We start from the raw sequence: 23,251 nt of genomic DNA on the forward strand, positions 1-23,251 counted from the left end.
ATAAATATCCTTCAAATATTGGAATTTGCATGAATGCCCTCCAAATTGATACTTACGTGCATGCCCTTACAAAATACTATTTTTGTATGAATACCTTTGACATAGCGATTCAACTAACGTGATTAGTCAAAATCATATTTATTTAAATTAAAAATTAAGAAAAATTATGAAAGTATCTTTTTATTCTTGAAATGGGTAATAGATTAACAGGTCTCATCGGAAACTAATATCTCTACCTCCTTTCAGAAATTTTTTGATCCCTTTAGACCTTTTTCACTTCTCCATTTGGAATCAAAACCATTCTCTCGGCTCTCTTCACCACCATAGACAGTCCTTCATTATATCCTCTTTTACATTAAGATGGTCAGATCCTGCTTTTAGCTTTATGGATTATTTAAAAAAAAGTGTTGTGACTTGTGAGAGATTTGCATCGTTTATCTTTTAGTGTATGAGATTTGCAATGCTTATCTTTTAGAGTTGGAAAATTTCTCATGTGCAGGCTGGTGGTTGATTTAAAATTACTGAACAAGATGGGCTCCATATACTAGATTTTTTTTCTAGAAAATTGAAGCTTCAAAGAAAAGTGGCTTAAGGTACATAACGTAAGGGGTGACCTTCTACCACATAGCCGTGGAGGTTGTTAATAAGTCTGAAGGGTTCGATCATTCAATGATTTTGCTTGGGGATGATTGATATTGTTCTTCCATCCATGAGTATAGTAGTAGCAAGGAAGCTTGATCATTGCAATCTATTGTGTACCTTTAAGAGATTCTAATTTTTTTAATATTCTAATACATGCCCTCATATATGAATCTATAACAAAAAATATTTTAAGCTATATTTTGATGAAATAAGATATAGTGGTTTTTATAAATATAGAAGAATAAAGTAGAATAATCCTATGATTAATGAAAGAACTTTCATAACTCTTTTTGTTATCTAATTGTCGAATCAATCTTTTCTTAAGCAATATTTTTATGAAAAATATTGAAGAGCAGGCACTAGACAAATCCATGTGTTAAAGCAGGTTGAAATAGAAAAACATAAAATTAGATTTTTTTTGCATATAAACCCTCCTAAATATGTGAAATTGCATGAATACTCTCGCAAAGTGTTATTTGCATATATACCCTTATAAATGTTTCTTTTTGCATATCTACCCATTGAGGGTATTTCAATCATTTTAATTTTAAAGCGCTAATTCTTAATGACGTTAGATGGTGTGGGCATATATGCAAGAAAAAGAGAAAATGAAGGGTATACGTGCAAAACAAGTATTTTATAAGGGTATACATGCAAATATCAATTTTGGAAGGGTATTCATGCAAATTTCAATATTTAGAAGGATATATACGCAAAAAACCCTTTCATTTATAAATGCTCAAATAAAAATTAATTGGTTTCTAAGAGGCGGCTTCTGTTTGACAAAGTCTTCATGTTGGGTTCATGCAACAATCTTTTATATAAAATTTTCACTTTATCTACAATAAAATAGAGAATTAGATTCTTGTTTAAAGCTTCACAATAAAAGGCGAGGCTCATTTGGAACAAGTTGCAATGTGATCTGTATAATTGGTACACCCTATTCCTTTTTCGTAGCAGGTGTCATTGTAGTAGGTAGGGGTGGCAATATATGACCCGACTTGCAACTGACCTGCTTTAGGTAGATTCCTGTTTGGCATAAATAGGTTTGAGTCGTAAATGGGTTGATCTGACCTAACCCAATTATTGAACATGGCGGGTTCAGGTTTGGAGTCCTTACCTGTTTAACCCATTTTGACCCGTTTAATAGTTGGGTCAGGTCATGGCTCAACTCGTTTAATGACTTGATCTGTTTAAAATGCATTTAACCCATTCAAGTTCTGCTTAACTTGTTCAAACCTGTTTAACATACTTTAACCCATTTATTAAATGGTAATACAGGTTGGGTTACCTTTTACTAAGGGTTGGTTTTTTGTTTTATGATCTGTTTAATGAATGGGTTGGTTTAGGATTGATATATAGTTGACCCGACCTGACCCAATTGCCACCCCTATACACATAGTAATTTACCTGTACATATGCCTCCTGCTGTGTGCTGTCTGGTTTGTTGGTAAATGTCTTTGGAATGTCTATGTAATGGCTTGATGCCTTATATAATGTATGTATGTATGTGTGTACTAGTGAGATGATATGTTGGGAAATCTCCCTTGACAATGATAAGGTCAGATAATTGACTTTTTAAATAGATACACATCCTTTAGCAAGACAAGCATATGCGGTAAGTTGTGTTTTTTCCAAGGTCGGAGGAATTGGTATGGAATGAGTCGGTACGGGCCGTGTCGGGCCTGTACCGAGAGAGGAAAACGCCTGAGCTGGAGAAGGAGAAGAGAGAGAGAGAGAGAGAGAGAGAGAGAGCGGGGGAGGGAGAACGAGCGGCGGCGGACGCCGACAGAGGGTCGGTCGAGGCGTGATCTTGTCCCCTTTCGAAACAGGGGACGCGGCCGTGGCCTTGGCCTCCGCCGGCGTCCGCCGCTGCTCGTTCTCACTCCCCCGCTCTCTCTTTCTCTTCTCCTTATCCGGCTCCGGCAGCGAGCCGTTTTCAATGGCGGAACCGTACCGGTGAGCCATTGGTACGGCTTGGAATGGGCGAAACCAGCCGGTTCGGCTCGGTTCCGCATTCCTTGGTTTTTCCAAAAGGGGGAGTGCAGTATTGGTGTCTAATTCCATTTATTGGAGATGGTTGCCCAAATACCTGCAGATACAGACAGAACATCAATATGTGATTTTGCATTTATGAATTGGTAGTGCTAGTTTTAATGCTAGTGCTCGTTTTAACAGTCCTGGATCTGATTTTGTTTTGTAACTTGGAAACTGTCACTGTGTTAGCTTGCAAAAGATCATGCATTGATTGTTGTGTTTTGTTATCTTGTGACATAATATTCTATTACCATGAATGATCTCGTTCTTCTTCTTCTTCTTTTTCAGGATGAAATTCATGAAAGGGACAGGTTTTCTGATTTTATGCTGGCAATTCTCAGGTACTTGAAAAAGGACCACTTTATCTGGTGTCAAGTTACTTCACCATGGTCATAAGTGTCATTATTGGATTTTGTATTGCATTTTATATTATGTATATATAGATTTGGCATAACTTATCTTTATGGTGTAGAAACTTAAAGTTCTGAGGTTTATTGGCTCCTTTATAGGAAAAGAAAAGGGTCATCATGACATAAATTAATATGTTTCGACAAATTACTCAATATTTTTTAAGATGAATGCCCTTCTCCCTTCCAGGTTTGTATATTTGTTTCTAGAATAAGGAGTGTGATAAAAACCAAGGCCTAGGCTAGGGGAGTGCATTCATCAAGTAAGAGTTCTGTACTTTAGGATTTGTGATCTTATATCAAACTCTGCATGATAATCTCAGAATGGCTGAATCATCATTGCACCCATATGGGTTCATGTGCAAAATATTTAGGTAATGCTTTTCTTTTATTATTAAGATTAAAACACATTTAATCCACCTTTTTCTTGATCATTGAATTCATTGACAAAGCCTTGTGCCATTAATCTTTGCTACTGAATCCAGATTGAGAGGATGATTTGGTGAACTTTTAGGTGTTCAAACACCATGGATGGCCCATTTGACATTAATGTCACCGTGACTGTTGATGCTTTATCATATTAAGCATCATGATATACTCTGTACCCATCATTTGATCTGCTAGGTGCTTCTTTACTGCTAAGGTTGAAAAAGGTGGTTTAGCTTTTGGTTTTGACTAGGCTAAATGAGTTACGGGTTAATGCTTTTGGTGGTTTCAGATTCAGTTTTGGAAGTTTTGGTGGAAAATTATAAAAAAAAAGAATATCAATTGATAATAGAGAAATGGTTTGAAACAATTAAAAAAGTCAAGAAAATAAATAAGATATCATTTTAATACATTTTTTCAGACCTTTAGATGTATGATTTCACTGGCTTCTCACCAAGACAGTCAATATTTTGTTTAAAAGATAATGCTGAAAATTTAACATAGAGAAAATAGTATATCATTTTGATTTTTGATGGCAATCTAACGTATGAAAGTCTGGGAAATAAGATATGAGTCCAAGAACTGCCATACCTATGTCATAAATTTTATTGTCCCCTAAACCCCTCTGGAACATGATTCTGCAATGGTTCTCAATCTTATCAGAACCTGCCAAATCTAAGTTTAACATAGAGAAAATGTTTTTCCTCATAAAACAATGAGAGGAGTAATGAGAAAGAATGGCATGCATAACTTGTATATGTGAAAAATTTGTCCTCATAAATTAATTTCAGCCGAAAAATTTGGTGGAACAGTTTCAGGTGAATGCATTGGTTTTGGTTCTATAATTTTCAGGCAGAGCTTCAAAGTTTAAACCATGGTTATGACCACCATATGTTGATCAACTTGAGCATATGGTCACAAGAAATTGCCTTTTTTTAAAGTTTCTGTTTAACAACAATTTTGGTTCCCTAACTTCTTTCAATGCCATACGTGGTTTACTTGCAGAGACATCCTGCCTTCATATCCTCATCTTCGAATGGTAAGCACAATTTTTTTATATCGTAATTTTCTTACCAGATAAGCTAATTGCATAATTCAATTATAATTATTCTTGTAAAATAAACTTCTTTCATGTAGTCTAATATTGATCAATGATCTATTCCACAGGTACTCATGAGTGCTACTATTGATGCCGAGCGATTCTCGCAGTACTTCAATGGATGCCCCATTATTCAGGTCCCCGGCTTTACGTATCCAGTAAGAATCGTTCTCATGTGCCTTTGAACTATCTATTCAAGCTCGTAAGCTATATTTAGTCTTTTATAATTCTATAGTGTCTCTTCTTCAGGTCAAAACTTTCTATTTGGAGGATGTCCTTTCTATCTTAAAATCTACAGATGATAATCATCTGGATCGTGTGGCCATAAGTGGTGTGGAGGAAGGTACTTCATTGACAGAAGACTACAAAAATGCCCTAGATGAATCAATCAATCTAGCTTTGTCAAATGATGAATTTGACCCACTGCTAGAACTGATTTCTTCTGAGCAAACACCAAAAGTCTACAACTACCAGCATTCATTGACTGGTGTATCACCATTGATGGTGTTTGCTGGAAAGGGCAGAATAGGAGATGTATGCATGCTCCTGTCATTTGGTGCTGACTGTTCTTTATGTGCCCAAGATGGAAGCTCCGCTCTGGATTGGGCTCAGCAGGAGAATCAGCTCCGGGTCTGTGAAATTTTAAAAAAACACATAGAGAAAGATATATCAAAGTCAGCAGAGGAGGAGGAGCTACTTAGCACATACCTAGCAAGCATTAACCCGGAGCACGTTGACACTGTACTGATAGAGAGGTTATTAAGAAAAATATGTACTGATTCCAAGGAGGGAGCTATCCTAGTGTTTCTTCCGGGATGGGATGACATAAATCAAATCAGAGAGAGATTGCTTGCTTCTCCATTTTTTCGAGATCCATTGAAGTTTGTGATTCTCTCTCTCCATTCTATGATTCCATCTGCAGAGCAGAAGAAAGTTTTCAAATGTCCACCTGTTGGTGCCCGTAAAATTATTCTCTCAACAAACATTGCAGAGACTGCTGTTACCATTGATGATGTTGTGTATGTGATAAACAGTGGTCGGATGAAAGAGAAAAGTTATGATCCTTATAACAATGTATCTACTCTGCAGTCTTCTTGGGTTTCAAAAGCTAGTGCAAGGCAGCGTGAGGGACGTGCTGGTCGTTGTCAGCCTGGAACTTGTTACCATCTGTACTCGAGAACACGTGCAGCATCTCTACCAGAGTACCAAGTTCCTGAAATAAAACGGATGCCAATTGAGGAACTCTGTTTGCAGGCAAGCTCTTCACTTTTCCTCATCCATTTATGATTTATACTAACATTAAGTGATTTGGCTAAACCTTTTCCCCTGGCAGGTCAAGTTGCTTGATCCAGATTGTGGAATAGTAGACTTTTTGCAGAGAACTTTGGACCCTCCAGTTCCAGAAACTATCCGTAATGCAATCATTGTTCTTCAAGACATTGGTGCCTTAACAGATGATGAAAAGCTTACAGATCTTGGGGAAAAGCTTGGTTCCCTTCCTGTTCATCCATCAACTAGCAAGATGCTATTATTTGCTATCTTGATGAATTGCCTAGATCCTGCATTAACACTAGCATGTGCATCAGATTATCGAGAACCATTTATTCTGCCAATGGCTCCCGATGAGAGGAAGAGAGCTGCAGCAGCCAAAGTTGAACTGGCTTCCTTGTATGGTGGCTATAGTGATCAGCTTGCAATTGTTGCAGCATTTGATTGTTGGAAGCGTGCAAAAGACAGGGGTCAAGAATCACAGTTTTGCTCCAAGTATTTTATCTCTTCAAACACCATGAACATGTTGTCTAACATGCGGAAGCAGCTTCAGAGCGAATTGGCAAGAAATGGTTTTGTTCCTTCAGGTATATCTAACTGTAGTTTAAATGCCCAAGATCCAGGCATCCTGCGGGCGGTCCTCATGGCTGGTACTTATCCAATGGTGGGAAGATTGCTCCCCCCTCGCAAAAATAGTGGTAAAAGAGCTATTGTGGAGACGGCTAGTGGTGCCAAAGTTCGCTTGCATCCACATTCCTTGAACTTTAATTTATCATTTAGCAAATCAACTGGTAGCCCACTTATAATTTATGATGAGGTTACCCGTGGAGATGGGGGGATGTACATAAAAAACTGTTCTCTGGCTGGGCCATATCCATTGTTGTTACTTGCAATGGAGATGGTTGTTGCTCCTGCAGATGACGATGATGAAAGTGATGAAGATGAAGCTTCCAGTGGTGAGGAAGATGAGATGGAAATGAACACATCTTCTGGAAAGAGTGGAGAGGAGATTATGTCTTCTCCTGATAACACTGTATCAGTCGTCGTTGACCGATGGTTAAGATTTGAATCAACAGCACTCGATGTTGCTCAGATTTACTGCTTACGAGAACGGCTATCTACTGCTATCTTATTCAAAGTAAGATTCACTTGTCTGTCATTAACTTTGCATTATTTAGGGGTGGAACCATCTGCTAATTTGTCCTCTTCTTTTACTGCTAGTATCTTCGAACTTTCAGATTTTTGACGGAGTAAAGTGATTGTTAGGGAAATCCTGCTATTTTCCTGTCACTTTTTTAAGTATTTTAAAGTTCTGTTTAATTTGCAAAAAGGTTTGAACTTATTTGTAGGTCCTGTTGCATTTAAGCCCACTGGTTGTGAATTACTATGAGAATAATTATCGCGACTTTATCCGGAGGAGTGTGAACATTTAAACCAATTGTACTCTTAACAATGTGAACTGGTTGATGCCTTGATGGTCACACCTCCAGTCCATGGAAGACATTCCAGTTTCCAGTCTTATTTACTTTTTGGATGGTTCAGCTTGGTCTGTACCTCATTGTAACATTCGTCACTTGGTATGAAGCTGGTCATAGCAATGAGGCCATATGACACCAAGTTATAAATAAGTGTAGCTTTTCCATTGTAATGGTGATGACTTGGATGCTTTAATGAATTCAATTTACATGCATATCTGTACGATCTTCTTGGCTTTTCTATGTATGTGTATTTTTTGAAGTTACACGGGTCTCATTATTTTTCCCCCTTTGATTGAATCCTTACTGAAGGTATACCTTTGCAGGTCAAGTATCCACAGGAAGTCCTACCTCCTGCACTTGGGGCATCCATGTATACCATTGCTTGTATTCTTTCATATGATGGATTGCCGAGTATAGTGCCTCGTGAATCAATGGATCCCCAAAAATTGAAGGCAGATGCCACTGACATGAATCCGGGAAGAAGAGCAATTGGATATATTTCACCTGGCAAATTCCTTATATCTTTAATATCAGATAAAGTCGGAAATAAATCGCATTTCCACAAGAACAGGGCAGCAGTGCATGGTAGTGCCATCTCAACAGGCTCCCTGCCACATGCCCCAGTTGACAGGTTCCAACAACAAGGGCCTGCCTTAAATGGACGAGGTTCTGGTGGTGCTGCACCAAGGGTCAGGTCTTCTAAACGGCAGCGCAAGAGTGGGTCCCAATGAGAAGTGATAGGTCCGAAGCCCATTTTTAATCATTTTCGATTATATTGGCTTGATACCTAGGCCCCATTGAGGGATCCACATGATGTAAAATTGGATGGGTCTATTCAAGGGTTATCAATGGATTATTCTTCTATATCTAACCAGTATCTTTGGCTCTCTCCTGAGGTACGGCAGGACTTCATTCAACATCAATGATTGAAGCAAAATGTTTGTGATGAATGCTTTGAGTTGCTCAGGACACTGCCTGCTGCCACGTAAAGCTATTTTTCCCTGGACATCATTTCACCAGATGTGTTGTACTCTATGGCTATTGATTTTTAACTCTGTTGCATCTTACTGATCTGGTGATTTTGACCGCACCGGTTAAGAAGTCCATTTTGTGGCAGCATGCTAAAGGTGCTGAGAAGTTGGTTGAGCTTTCCACTTTATTTAGGAAAGTGCTGGGATCTGTACCACTAATCAATTTGTTAATGCAGTGATATAATCTACATCTTTGCGTGGATTGCTAACTGGTTTGGAGCCTTTGAGCATGTTACAGAGCAAATAACACAGTAATGAAACAGAGGAACAGAGAAAAGAATTGAGGCAATTGCTGATTTCGACGGGGCTATTTCAATTGGGAAAACAGAAATTACTTGTAGAATAATATATATTCATTAATCCCTCATCAGTTTAGTTTTTGTAAAATTGATTCTCCTGTCTAGGTGATTTTAAAGATGATATTTATTAACCTAGACATTCTTTGGCCTAAAGATTGATCTGGACATTATCATTTTTTAGATTGTGTCATTTAAAATTGTTCTGAGTTCTGACCAAGTTTTGATTGGTGTCATATGCAACCCTCCCAGACTTTTAACCCTCTGTACCGGGAGGTTGTCTCTGGTCCATGCTTTATATAAGTGGGTTGTCTGTACATGAATGCTAGGGCATGGCATGTGCATTGCACAAAACTAGTGCAAGCTTCAAGCTGCTTAAGTTGAGGGATTGCCATAAGTTCTGCATTGTGATCTTTTCATCGGGCACAACTATAGTGTATTTTGTCATAAGATTTGAGCTAGGTGGTGTTTGGTTGGTACTGTTACAGTTTTATTCGACTCGATCCGTCCATCTTGTTTCCTATCTAACTTTTCTGCCTCATATTGCCTCGAGGCGAGCACAGGTCAGGTATGGGTAATGACTTACCTGATCTATATCCAATCTGTTGCCATCTCTAAGTCAGGCTTTAAGGCAACCACTGTTGAATGCCTCAGAAACTCTAGCAACCTTGCTCTCTCTCCTCTCCTAAAGTGATGAGTCAATATGTCACTTGGCTCTGCCTCCTTTAGAAAAAGGATTTGATGCTATAAAGGCCATCATAGGTTGCCATGGATCAAAGGAAAGGACCAAGTATAAAAAAATTCTGCACTATGAGAACAAGAATTTAGTGTAAGACTCCAAGAATGATAAATTGACAAGATGATATATTCGATATGTTGTTTGGTTGTGGAATAGGCATTGAAAGGGATATCTCTTGCATTTTTTGAAGACATAGGCTTATTCTACAGGATATTGGTGTTTTGATGTATGGTTGAGGAATAAGTGCAGGGGATAGGCAGAGAGAATGAGCTGATTTAATGTGCATGGAATTTTGTGATAGTTTAAATTTACATATAAACCAAATTATCCTTTTACTCTTTTATTTCACAGTATAAGTTTATCCCACCATTTTGGTGGAACATATTTGTACCGCTAAGAGCAAATATTTGTCTATGTTTTTTAAAAAAAATCTAACTGTTAGTATAGTTAGTTCTCACCATATGGATTGTTGCATATGGTACAAATATGGAACTTGAAATATCGAACTTGCTCTAGTACCATATGCAACAATCCAGAATCCCATCCAAAAAGGCTTGCTAGAAGGTATTTTTTGGATTCCTTAGTCCTGTTTAATTATCCAAAATCTCTCCAATGAATAATCAATGCGGGACTAAACACATGCCGGTATAGATCCTCATATAAAGTTTGAGACTTGAGTTTGATTCCTGCACACATAACATTATTAAGTGGGGCTTCCACCCCCTCTTACTTTTCTAAAAACAAATCTGTGTTTTCTATTTGAGTGTGCTCGTTGCCATCAAACCAACCAAACTCATCTCCCCCACCATAACAAGCTAATCCCCAATTGCTCAGGATTATGCAAAGAAAGAGCATACCAAGGGTTTCAGAGTGTCCACTTAGTACAAGTTGCCAACTGCCGAATGGAGAACAGATGATCCAGGAAGCATAAAGGAGCAAATACAAAGAAATGGACAAAGTGCCTTTTGGTTTGAAACTCGCCAACTACAAGAAATGTGATGGTGCATGACGTTTAGTAGTTTGTGGCATGGAAAGGTTTGCAAAGATTGCAACCATTGGACAAACACAACACCTGAAAGTCCAGAAAATAGCATCCTTCCAACAAGGTGGTGGCTGATGATGGAGCACCAAGATAAGGGGTTTCAAAGGTTCTGACGAGATTGGGCAAGCCACCGAGTCCTCTTCAACCTTTCTTTCTTTCTATTTTTTTTTTGGGGGGAAGATAACCTTCTCCTTTGATTGGTCCTTTGCATAATGGGCAAGTTCTTTCTCCATCACAAGGTCTCAAAATTGTACGCTAAGTCTAGTTTATTATCAGAAGTCACATAGGAATGCAATGACTTGTGAAGTTGTTCTGGAAAGCACATCCAAAAACTTATCTGTCCATCCTTGAAGATGAACTTTACTTTCGTCAGAAGTGTCAGCCAGTAAAAGATGGCAATGTGGTTACTGCATGAGTACAATACTGCATTATCACTTCGAAAAATGTTAAAATGGCAAACAACTCTCAAAAAAATTGTTTCGAAGAATCATGGTTATCGCCTGAGTTTAAATGCGAAGGCCTACGTGCCTGCGTGCTTTCGAGATGGTAACCCTAATTCCCCAGATGACTTTTAAGAGTTGTTTGCTACTTTAGGTGTGCTCTTCTTGCTTTGTCAATGCCAGTAGGATCCTTTTTCTCTTTCAATTCTTTCAAAACATGTTCAAGTTCGATATTTCTCAAATAGCAAAGGTCTTGCTTGAACTATTCTACAAATGGTAATTGCTTCAGGAACACCTTTGGTAGATTTATTATCTTTCATTTTGACCTTAGAAGGACTTCAAGCCATAATGCACCATTGAAAAAGGTTTGTGAATAGTTATCCATGTTCCCTTGTGATGCCTTCCTACTGGCCCTTGTGAGGTGGAAAGTCATTTTCAGTGTGGGGAAGTGATGCAACATCAAGGCAGCTAATTTTGTGCAGGTGACGACACGATCGACGGACCAAGCATTGACATAAGATTGTGCATTCCATCTGGAACTCAGCCATCCTTAATTTCACTGCAGAATCATCAAAATTGAACAAACAAGAAGGAATCTCCATCAACATCATTTCATCAAAAATAACTTGAAAGACCCACTATAGGTATTATAACCAAACTACGAGCAATATTAGAACAGACTGGATTCATTATTGACGTCAAGTTGATCGGCTAAAAACAACGAATTGAACGCTAGAACCAAGAAGAACCATTTAAGTATAAAGGCCTAAGCAGAGAAAACAAAGTTTGTCTCAGGATTCTTAGGCATCAGGATGCTTTCCTATACATGAATATACCCAATTTTTGGAACCATTATCAGAGGATACCTTTCAAGCATAACATCCGATTATTTCCATAGACATCATGCAGGAATACCATAGGAACTCTTGTGAAATTCCACCTATCTGACTGCATAAAAGATCAAAAAAATAACTCCAGCCCTGTCGATTAGGCCGAGCTCTATTGCACTGTAATCGGAGGAGTGGAAAATGACACATTTCTATGACTCTTTTGAATCTTCAAGGAGAGATGGTTAAATTTTATAGGAAGGAGGCCATCAATTGGTCTACTTTCCCCCTTCCTGTCCTTAATAATTCTCTTATTTCTGCTTCTGTTCTTTCCCTTCCTATCATTGTCAGCATCTTGTTCTGAAAGGAAAGGGTGGTTCTGTCATTTAACACCCTTTGGACTCCCCGCCTGCACTTTGTATGAATATATATATATTTATTTATATATTAAGAGCCTCCTCTGTGGTGCCTTGTGGTGCTGATGGATGTCCAAGCCAAGGGAAGAAAAGGAGGTGGAAAGGGAAAAGAAAGAGGAGCTGGAAAACATGGCTGTTCTCAAAGTGATGGCTCCAAGCAAATGCATGCACCAAAAAGCAGTGGCCATGGACCTTCAGAGATCACTTTTCAGCAATTAGGCAGGAAAACAAACTACGGTGGTGATGGCATACCCTCTGAGGAGGCGAACCAAGGCCAAGGCAATGCAGTTCCTCCTACTGATGGACATGGCGATGCACCGCCACCGCGAGCTCCATCTCCAATGCTGAATGCACCAAAATTACCAGATACTGGTCAGTGTCAAAGAAATTTCATTCATCTAATGATTTATTACGATCATGTTGAGGCATCAAGTTTCTAATTTTCTGACATCAAGTTTTTCAACACGCAGAGTCTTCAGCATTAGGCCTGAAAAATCCATTGGAGGAACCACCTTTACCAGAGGAGGAAAGAAGGGTGCCGATGCGAAGGCCAGACTCCGGTGGATCATCGGGCATTTGCTCCATCAAACTCCTTGCCAATTTTTTCCTTATTAAGTACAATGAGGAAGGAGTCATCTTGCACTATCACATGGATATCCAGAGTGAAAAGCCAACCGGCACTTATGAAACTGTGCAGATCTCAAAGTCATGCTTGCTGACCATCAAGAACAAGCTATTCAAGACCGAACCAGAGAAATTTCCGCCGTCAATGATAGCCTACGACGGCGAGAGGAATCTCTACAGTGCAGTTCAACTGCCGGCAGGGAAATTCAGAGTGGAGGTACATCGCCGAACATACTACGTTGTCATAGAATTCAACAAGCAACTAGAACTCGGCCACCTTCGTGACCAGCCTCTCCAAAGAGAGGTCTTGCAGGGCTTAAATGTGATTGCTCGAGAGGCCTCGATATCACATAGGATCACCTGCGGCAGAAGCTTATACTCCAAGACCATCAATCATGCCTTCGACCTTGGCAGAGGTATCACAGCTCTAGAGGGCTCGAAGCAAACACTCAAGTGCACCGAGCAGGGCCTGATGCTCCGTCTGGAGCACTCCCTCATGCCCTTCCTCAAGCCTGCACCGGTGCTCCAATTTCTTGAGGAGAACCTGGGGATCTCATTTGATGAAGGCATGCAGCTAAACAAGCTTCAGAAGCTGGCAGTGGAGAGCGCGCTGAGGGGATTGCAGGTTACGGTGCTTCATCGGAGGGAGAAGCAAAAGTTCACGGTCTTCGGATTGACGGGTTCGACTGCGAAAAACATTGCATTCAAGGATGACCGTTCTGGAAAGAAGGTGAGACTTGTGGAATACTACAGGGTTAAGCACAAGGTTGAGATTAGATTTCAGGGTCTTCCTTGCCTGGATCTGAGCAAAAACCAGATGAACTATGTGCCCATGGAGTTTTGTGAATTAGCTGAAGGGCAGATGTATCAGAAGGATGGCTTGCTGAGAGAGGAAGAGAGGAAATTGATGCATATGGCTTTAGCTCCTCCAAACAAAAGGAAAGAAATGATCCTTAGAATGATTGCTGCAGCAGATGGACCTTGCAGGTATTGTCCCAAACCATCTTTTTCGCAGTCTTCTTTACATACCTGTTTGGAGACCTCTGAGAACAGATGCTAACTACCACATGGAATCCCCTGTAAACTTCCATAGCTTAGCTTCATAAATAAGAGAATTCTTCTATGAAATAATCTGCAAACTTCGAACAATTTGAAGAATTATTTATGTCAAAGCCATGCCGTCTCAGTACTAAGCCCCGTATCGGTGCCACCTTGTCACTGTATCGGTACGCTTGGTACGGACCGGTTCGGCATATCGATCATGTACCGATACCGAGTCGGTATATTATGGTATGCTCCGTACTGCCTGGCTTGGTGCGGTATGGCGTGTCATGCATACGATGATGCAGGAACCATCAGAACTAGCAGCACTTGCATATCTTCCTCTAATCTCACCACTCTTTTACTTCATGACAGTGGAGAGCTTGCAAAGAACTTTGATATATTAGTCACCAAAGATATGACGCAGGTGAGAGGTCGAGTTCTCCGGCATCCTGATCTAAGACTCGGAAACTCCAAAGGCCAAAGCTGCAAATTTAAAATTCAGAAGGAAGACTGCCAATGGAATCTGCTCAAGAACAAGCTACTGAAAGGCCAGAAGCTGGATCATTGGGCGATTATCGACTTCAGTGCAAACCCATCCCACCGGAAGCAACAGAGACTCAACACTGGTGCATTCATCCATGACCTAGTCAGGCGGTGTCGCGATCTAGGAATCCAAATCCAAGAGAGACCGCTCTTCGTGCAAAATTCCAGCATGGCTGTGCTCTCCAACTACAAGTGTCTCTTTGAAGAGCTATCCAGAGCAAAACAGTCGCCTGAGGGCTACCAAGTCCAGCTTCTCATCTGTACCATGGCAGACCGCCACACTGGATACGGAAGCCTCAAGCTCATATGCGAGACAGAGCTTGGGATCATGACACAATGCTGCCTGACCTTCCATGTCAACAACAACCAAAAGAAGGGCCGATATCTCGCCAACCTCGCACTTAAGATCAATGCCAAGCTTGGTGGAACCAATGTCGAGCTCTTCGATGTTCTCCCTCGCATGAAAAACTGCCCATTCATGTTCATTGGTGCAGATGTGAACCACCCGGCGGGCTCGAACACCAACAGCCCATCGATCTCAGCAGTTGTTGCTACGCTCGATTGCTCGCAAGCAAGCAGATACGCCGCAAGCGTCCGTGCACAGCCGCACCGCGTCGAGAGGATCGTCCACTTGGGCGATATGTGCAAGGAGCTCGTCGAGATGTACTCTCGATCTAATGGAGTGAAACCAGAGAAGATTATATATTTCCGAGATGGTGTCAGCGATGGCCAATTCGACATGGTCCTCAATGAGGAGCTCCAACATCTCAAAGCAGCAATTGAATCAGACCATTACTCACCAACCATCACAGTTGTGGTCGCTCAGAAGCGCCACCACACGCGTTTGTTTCCAAGAGATGATGAAAAGCCATGGAACACCAGCACTGGAAATGTTCCTCCAGGAACCGTAGTGGACACAGGCATTGTTGATCAATCTACTTTCAATTTCTACCTATGCAGCCATTACGGGAGACTTGGGACGAGCAAGCCAACACACTACTACGTGCTGCATGACGATAATGGCTTCACATCTGATGAGCTTCAGAGACTTATCTACAATCTCTGCTTCACCTTTGCTCGGTGCACCAGGCCAGTTTCCCTGGTCACACCAGTCTACTACGCAGACCTCATGGCATATCGAGGGCGGCTCTACTACGAAGGGATGGCAAATCTCAGATCACCTGCATCAACAACATCATCTACTTCATCATCCTCATCAACACCAGCTTCTTTTGACCATGTCATCCTCCCTAAGCTGCACAGAAATGTACAAGACAAGATGGTCTTCTTGTAACGCATTAAATACGGCTTGAGTTGCCGAACATCATGAAAATGAATGATTTAGATGCTCCTGTTGAGGAGTGTTACTTGCATGTACTGTCATGTTACTTCAGGGGAATGTGATACAGTGCTATGGGAGCACTCTTGGAGATGAGGCTTGCAGCTGGTCTTTTTTATGTCTACTTAATCCAAGCAGATTTAAATTATAGATTCGCACGCTACTCTTATTTTTTGTAGTTATAACGGGTGCAAGACAAAGGTTGCAAGTCCCAGAATGAAGAGTTGTATTTTTTGTTTTCATGTTTTATTATGGAAGGAGGGTTTATTTAAATTTTGAAATGTCTTCACCTCCTTATGCTGTCCCATAATTTCACCTCCTTATTTCACCCTGTGTTAGGTATAGGCAAGGTGATCTCTTTCTGGCACTCATAAGCTTATATTGGAGATGAATAAATTCATGTGGTTATGGCAAAAAAGTTCCCCCACAAAAAAATAGTGACAATACCGAAAAGGATCAAAACTCAAGGTCTGCCTCTCACTGAAATGGCACCATTTGTTTTATTCATGATATACCATACTATACGGTACCAAACCATATCGGTTCTGTACCAGTACCGGTGGCATACCAATTCTCGGTATACTAAAAAAAAAAATTTCATACCATACTGTACCGATACTTTGCTAGAGTAGCGCACGGATACAGGATCCGGTATCGATACAGTGAATCTTGATTTTATCATGGTCAGCACCATTGTTGCCATTTTCATGATCACCGTATGGTTAAAGTTTTCAAACTTCTTCAGATCATGGCAGCTTCACAAAGCTACATCGATATTGATGTTTTGGACAAGATGTATCACCTTTGGCACTCTAAGAACTTGATCAGGGATTTGAGAATGAATGATATACTGGCTGAGAAAGGATGCTGATTCTTTAATTAACAAATTTGGGTCATTCATCAAAAGTCAGTCCTCTAGAATGGTGGGAGCAGGTAATTCAGTGTTTATTCCCTTGGGGTTCATCTACATGCGACGACTGACAAATTTCTTCCTCAGATAATTCAACATTTCACTAGCTGCTAACTTTGTCTCATGATTTTGTCAAAGCTGTGGTTAGATATTTTCCTGATATATGGATATCTTGAATTAATTGGTCATGATTCATTAATTCACCATTACATTGCACAAGATTCAGGCATGCGCTCATGTATGTGTGACAATATAATGAATGATGTATAATATTAATAAATATACACTATGCATTTTTACATATTATGTGAAGCACGATATGTGAAAAATATACAACGGAATGCTTATGATTTCTCCTTGTCTTGGAAATATGGAAAGATATTAAATATGATGAGGCCAAACTGTTGAGAAGCCTGTCTTAGATTGTAAGAGTAATGTTCAATTCATTTTGGTGATGTAGATATAAAGCCACTGGAACTTTGTGAGAAGAGAGTATTCAACAGAGACGTAGATTGGTTAATCTTCAAACTTTCTTTAGATTTGAGACTGTTTAACACCAATGTAAACTTATAATCCGAAACTTCCTTATGATAGATTTTACCAAATTTTGGCATAGACCGATTGGCTGCGAGACAGAATCTTGAGATGCCTTGACTATTGAATCACAAAGTTAACAAGGAATTCCATGCAATGATGAAAAGACAAATCTAACATAGCACGAGGGTGCAAGGAAGAGAACTCTCAGTTTAATGGATGCCACAAGAAGATGAAAAGAGAAACAGTCCTATTCATTTTACTTCCTGAGTCCAGGGAAGCATAAAAATCTTGATATGTTATGGTGAAGCCCAAAACTTATAGATATGCCTGCTAACATGGAGTGGTTCATGAGATTACTCTCCATATGTGCAATTCAACCAAAAGGTATTGCAGTGAAGGTGCATCTATAAACACACAGCAACAAATATTTTTAATGTCAGAAGATCACTGCTTCCCACTCGATCACTGAAGAATTTTATCCTTATGACTCAAGGGGTTGCAAGACACTGAAACTACTTTCTTTATGCAATACATGCTTGCCTACAGTGCTTTATGAAATATTGATTATTGAGTTATGAACTACAAATTAAGTTTCATATCTTTAAAAAAAGAAGAAGAGGAAAACTCTAATACTTGGGGGAGCCATACAAGTTAGTCATCTATAAACAGTATCTGCATTACTTAGAAAATAAAGCATCAGCAACAATGTGACAATAGAATCAGGAAAGGAAACCAATGGCACATAAACCTATTGTTGGAGAAAGCCTAAGCACAACTATCAATTTCTCTAAACTAAGATAATAAATTTACTCTAAAATAACTTGTCAAGCATGCGAAATAGCATCACTTGAAATAAGTTTCCCAGTAAAGATCTCCAGATCAGAGCAAAGCTATCAAGGTTACAAAGTTGTTCTTAATTTAAGGTCTAAAATTCTTCCCTTTCTTACCAAGAAAATTAAAGCAGGGTGGTTCCATTTCCAATAGCATCAATTACACAAAGATTTTACAATTTCATAGACATAATATTTGAAAGTGGACAGAGTAGCTCAGCTTGACAAACAACCAGAGCTTATAGTTTGCTTCATTTGAATGGTTAAGTGGAAGGCAAACAAGAAAGGAAGAAAAATAGGCACCAATAACAAGAACTCCCAAGCATAACAAAAACTCAAAAGTTTATTCTAAAATCTATTACCCGATTCGGCGACGAAGCATAACAAAAACTCAAAAGCTCTCATTTTGAAAAGCCACCAGCCAACCAACCACTACAATTGTTGGCTAGTTTTGGTTTAAAACAAAATGTGATATCTTTATTATTTTGAAAATATCTAACAATCCGCCACCATTTTCAAAATAAGTTAATTTTATTAGATCAATGATAATTCTAGAATTTTATGCATAAAAAAATCTTGCGATTTGAATTTTTACTTAGTGAGGATAAGTTAAAGCTAGTTAGAATGGCATGGTAGACTAACCTTTGAACCAATGATTCTGTTTTGACTAGTTGAACATATCTTTACACATAATATTGTGCACTAATGAATGCTCAATATAAGCTGACACTTTATGGCCTTGTGTTTGTATCCTTTTCATGAGTGCTTTTTTTTTTTTTTTGGTACAACTCATAAGTGCTTTAAGAACCAAGCTCTTAGCTTCGAGAAGCATACTCACTTCACACTAACATAGGTAGACTCTATCTGAAGTGCCCCCATAACTAAAGCATTTCAATAGATTTCTATCATAGGTACATTAAGAGCATCTAGCTCATCCTTCTCTTTATACATTGTAGATACTAAGTACTTTCACCTTGGGATGGTATTAAAATTAAATTATAGTGCTTGTATATCTCTTATGATATATCTCATTGAACTCAAGATTTGATGCTGTATCAATGTTGAGTTAAAGGTTCCAACATTGGTGATCTTGAAATATGCGCCTAAGTTCCATCTCTTTTGATGTTTTAGACACCAAATCCCTTGCAAGCCCTTTGTTAATGGATACACCAAATTTTAACTTGATCTTACAAAGTTAACAGTGATCACTCCATTTGTAATTAATTGTCTTACATAGTTATGTTTTAGTTCCACATGTTTGGACTTTTCATTATGTACTTCATTATATGCTTTTGACAATATGACCTCACCATCACAATATATTGATATAGGTGATAATGGTTTAGGCCATAAAGAAATCTCATATAAGAGATCTCTCAACTATTCTACTTCTTTTCTTGTTGAAGCTAGAGCAATAAACTTTGTTTCCATAGTGGAGTCTTTTATGCATGTTTGTTTTTTGAATCCCCAAAATATTGCACCCACATCAAGGATGAAGATCCATCTGCTTGTTAAAGCATGATCTTCTTTATTTGTAATCCAACTGACATCCGTATATCTTTTTAAAATGGAAGGATATTCACTGTAATTAATGCTATAATTCATAGTTTTCTTTAAATAAATTTAAAATTCTACGTATAGCATGCCAATGTAAATCACTTGGATTACGTGTATATCTACTTAAGTTTCTAACAGTAAAAGCAATATTAGGCCTAGTACAAGTTATAGCATACACTAAGCATCGAGTAACTTTTGCATATTCTAATTGTGCAAGTCATAGTATACCAGTATTTGAAACTAATTTAAAGTTAGGATCAAAAGGTGTAGATGTAGAAGTACAATCTAAATAATTAAATTCCTTCGGTACATTTTTATATAGTGAGATTGAGATAAAATTAAACTACAACTGTTTCTAAGTATTTTTATTCCTAATATAACATCAGCTACATCCATATCTTTCATAGCAAAATTACACAATAAAAAGTTTTTAGTATTCTCAACTTGTTCTAAATCAGTATCAAAAATTAGCATATCATCATATTCCATTACTAAATTTACTATATACACATTTATCAGATTCATTTATTTTATAGTCATCAGCAAGCACAATTTAATCAAATTTTTTATGCCATTTCTTAGGAACTTGTTTAAAACAAGTTTGCATACTTTATGTTTTTGTCTAGGAACTGCAAACTCCTTGGGTTGTTCCATATATACTTTTTCATCTAATTCACCATTTATAAATACTATTTTTATATCCATTTGATGATGTCCAACTTACAAAGTTTTTTTTATATCTATTTTTTATCAATAGTCTCGGACAATGAAGCTTCAGCACAAACAAAATGCACCCTACCATCAAAATTAACCTTTTAACATATCTAACTGCCTTGCCACCAATTAAAGGTTTGGAGAGAGTCCCATCGACCAAGTCTCATCTTTCTTTTTTTCTTCCACTCAAGGGAGAACGATGGAGCGCCACTCCACCCACTAGCATCTAATCTCTAGTAATTTCATCACCACCTCTTGTTATTGAACTTCAATGTCATATCTTTATTTGTGGCCAACAATGACCAGACTTAGTCGTAGCTTTTGCCATATGAAGGACATCAAGGAATGAACAAGATTTCTGCACAAAATTAAATTTTTTGTAGGACGGCATGCTATCCGAAGTAAATTCAAGCCTAGATTTCCTTACCCTTTTATGAGGTCCCCTCTCCCTTAAGGTCGAGTTGGTCACAGAAAAAATCAAGAAAAGAAAGTATTCGTTTCGTTCGGCTTCCAAAGCCTCACTTCACTTCTTAATCGAGGGTTATTTTCCTAGAATAAATTACAGCTTGCATCACTAAAGGCCATAGCGGGTAATATCTAATATATAGCAGCATCTTTCAAAGTTAGATGCAGTTCGTGAAACAATTAGAAATGTTCCATTCTCAACGACGATCTTTGCCGATTCATGGATTTTTCAGAATGCCAGTTGTAGTTGTATTGTTAGGGGGAAGCAGCCCTATTCAATAAGCCAGAACTGAAAAAGTGAGCGAATGGACTCATTGCAGTAAATTCTCAGGATCAAGGCGAGGCGCAGGAAAGGGTGTGGTTGTTTAAGCATCCAGAAGTTGAACTTGCTGTTCCAGAGGTGCTTGTACCCCATCTTGACGGCACTGGTAGGGAGATGCACTTTCTTTTCTCTGTTGTATCGGCTCAAAATATCCATAACAAATATCAAACATAAAAGAAAATATTTGCAGAGAATTATGAAAAAAAAATAATTATAAAAAAAAAATTTAAGAGAGAAAAATAAATTTATTTATAAAAAAATAAAAGCCAGCTGCCTCATGAAAGAGGCTCCACACATACACACAAAAGATATTACCGAATTTCTCCTCAACTCTTTATATAAATCCTACTCTCTATTTATAAAAATCACAATGTCTCCCCTATGATAAGATAGAAAAGTATCGCTATCTCATTCTAACCAAAAAAATAAATTTAAATATATTAAGATTAAGACTCAACCTAACTAAAGTAGACCAAACTATTCCAACTAGTTTTGAAATAAAAATAAAGATAAACAAAAATACAAATAGGTTAAGCAATGGACTGCCGACAACTTTATGCCAGTAATTAAGGGTGGTACCAAGTAAGCAGGACAAAATAATCCCAACCACTCACCTTCGCCATTTGGCCATCATGGAAGAAGACTTGTCTTTTGATTTTGATGTTAAGCTGGCAAGTGAAATGCATTCAAAACAGACGTCTATGTTACCCCCACAACCAAGACAGCCATCACAGTCCTTCCCAATTAAATATGGTTTTCCTCCATCAAAATTCTACTCCAACCAAGAAGCCACATAGAAATGCACATAGAAGTCACTTAATGAAGATGATATAGTCCTTCACTCGCCCTTCTGCAGCTCTTTTTCCGGGTCTGACGAGGAATTTGGGATGTATACGATGGGGTGGGATAGGATCCATGCATGTCCCCGTCACCCATTGAAGAATCTATTCCAATTGCCATATACTGCAATCCAAAGTCCTACTTCTGAAAAAAAAAAAAAGATTGAAAGCACCTCAAAAATGGCCTAATGCCAGCTTTAATGGACTCTTTAGTTCAGGCTGTTGGAAAAATGAAAGAGGTTGGAAAACAAAATTGTTTCTTATATAACACGTGTTGTTCACACGAAGAATTTTGGAATATTTTTTCTAAAAAAGTTGTATAAAATATCTAGATAAATCTTACCCCATTGTATAAAATTATTTTAATTTCAAGCCGGTGGAAATTAGACTTTCTCATACTCCACATAAACTCTTTTTTCTATAAAATATGAAAATCTTATTTCTAACATGATGTTTTTTTTTTATTTTTCTGCTGACCGTACTTTTCGGCCTCTTTTTTACGTGAACCAAACATGCCAAAATGGCCCATAATTATTATAGTGAAAACACCATGGAAGAAAGGATATGCTTTTTCGTTTCTTATTTTGTTAAGAAAATGAAGGATCTAAAAATATTGGAGATCAAAGGCATCCCATAAGATTGAATGGGGGAAATTTGAAAAAGTAAAGAAATTATAATAATGATAATGATAGTAGTAGCCATGGCGGTATTGGTAATAATAATGTATTGCTTATAGTATTCTTTCATGCAGAATATATGGGGGGGGGGGGTATTTCAATGCATTTTGTTCAAAATTTTTATATTATATTGAGAAATGTTTTTTTAATTAAAAAAAAGAAACTTTAAAGATAAAATTCAAAGTAAAAACATGCTTGGGAACACAATCCCTCGAGACTATCCAAAAGCTAGCTAGATCTCAACAACCCATCGTTGGATATGAAACCACCGCATGGTTTATTTATAGCCACAAGTTTATGTGTCTGCAAACAATTTAATTTAATTTATTTATATCCATATTTATTTTATTTTACGTATATAGATACCGATACAGATGTTAGTCGGATGCAAAAATTCATATCCATATTTATTTTAAATGTATATGAATACAAATCGGATACCGAAAGTATGGATATAAATATAGATATAAATTGGATAATTAAACTTTATGACTATATAATCAAATATATTACTAGGTGGATAATAAATTAAGTTAATAGCATGTCAATGTAATCATTTATTTTTTTAAAAGTTTATAAGTATATATAAAATTAAATAGAGTTACAAATGGAATCAGATATTTGGATACAGATCGAATAGTTGTCTATCCATATTCATATCCATATCCATTTCTCTTTGACGAATATGGATACGGATTTAG

The 23,251-nt window shown here is 38.1% G+C and overlaps 2 protein-coding genes across 6 annotated transcripts in view; both read left to right on the forward strand.

Moving 5' to 3' along the window:
* Positions 1–8,598, forward strand: part of LOC103719298 (DExH-box ATP-dependent RNA helicase DExH6-like) — a 29,547-nt gene extending 20,949 nt beyond the window's left edge. For 2 of the 5 annotated variants that reach the window (XM_008808480.5, XM_008808482.5), the window contains exons 9-14: positions 2,968–3,020; positions 4,518–4,551; positions 4,680–4,769; positions 4,861–5,865; positions 5,945–7,018; positions 7,682–8,598. In XM_008808480.5, coding sequence (XP_008806702.3) covers positions 2,968–3,020; positions 4,518–4,551; positions 4,680–4,769; positions 4,861–5,865; positions 5,945–7,018; positions 7,682–8,089 — 2,664 coding nt within the window. In that variant the 3' untranslated portion in view covers positions 8,090–8,598. Of the gene's footprint in view, positions 1–2,967; positions 3,021–4,517; positions 4,552–4,679; positions 4,770–4,860; positions 5,866–5,944; positions 7,019–7,229; positions 7,571–7,681 lie in introns of those variants that run through there. The other 3 variants (XM_008808481.5, XM_088717089.1, XM_088717081.1) reach the window with 2 other exon arrangements.
* Positions 8,599–12,102: 3,504 nt separating this feature from the next.
* LOC113463539 (protein argonaute 2-like) lies at positions 12,103–15,972 on the forward strand. The gene is made up of 3 exons (XM_026809319.3): positions 12,103–12,521; positions 12,620–13,760; positions 14,190–15,972. Exons 1-3 carry the CDS (start codon positions 12,215–12,217, stop codon positions 15,652–15,654), a joined length of 2,913 nt encoding a protein of 970 aa, XP_026665120.3. The 5' UTR covers positions 12,103–12,214; the 3' UTR covers positions 15,655–15,972.
* Positions 15,973–23,251: the final 7,279 nt, after the last annotated feature.

Source organism: Phoenix dactylifera, chromosome 1, assembly GCF_051530095.1.
Source record: "Phoenix dactylifera cultivar Ajwa chromosome 1, Ajwa_hap1_PhDact_Kaust_v1.1, whole genome shotgun sequence".
Taxonomy (NCBI): Eukaryota; Viridiplantae; Streptophyta; class Magnoliopsida; order Arecales; family Arecaceae; genus Phoenix; species Phoenix dactylifera.

Excerpts from the sequence above, each read along its gene's own strand:
- LOC113463539 (XM_026809319.3), top strand. The coding sequence starts at position 12,215 with ATGGATGTCCAAGCCAAGGGAAGAAAAGGAGGTGGAAAGGGAAAAGAA. Across the intron at positions 12,522-12,619 it reads ACCAAAATTACCAGATACTG|AGTCTTCAGCATTAGGCCTG; the intron begins GTCAGTGTCAAA and ends TTCAACACGCAG. Across the intron at positions 13,761-14,189 it reads GCAGCAGATGGACCTTGCAG|TGGAGAGCTTGCAAAGAACT; the intron begins GTATTGTCCCAA and ends ACTTCATGACAG.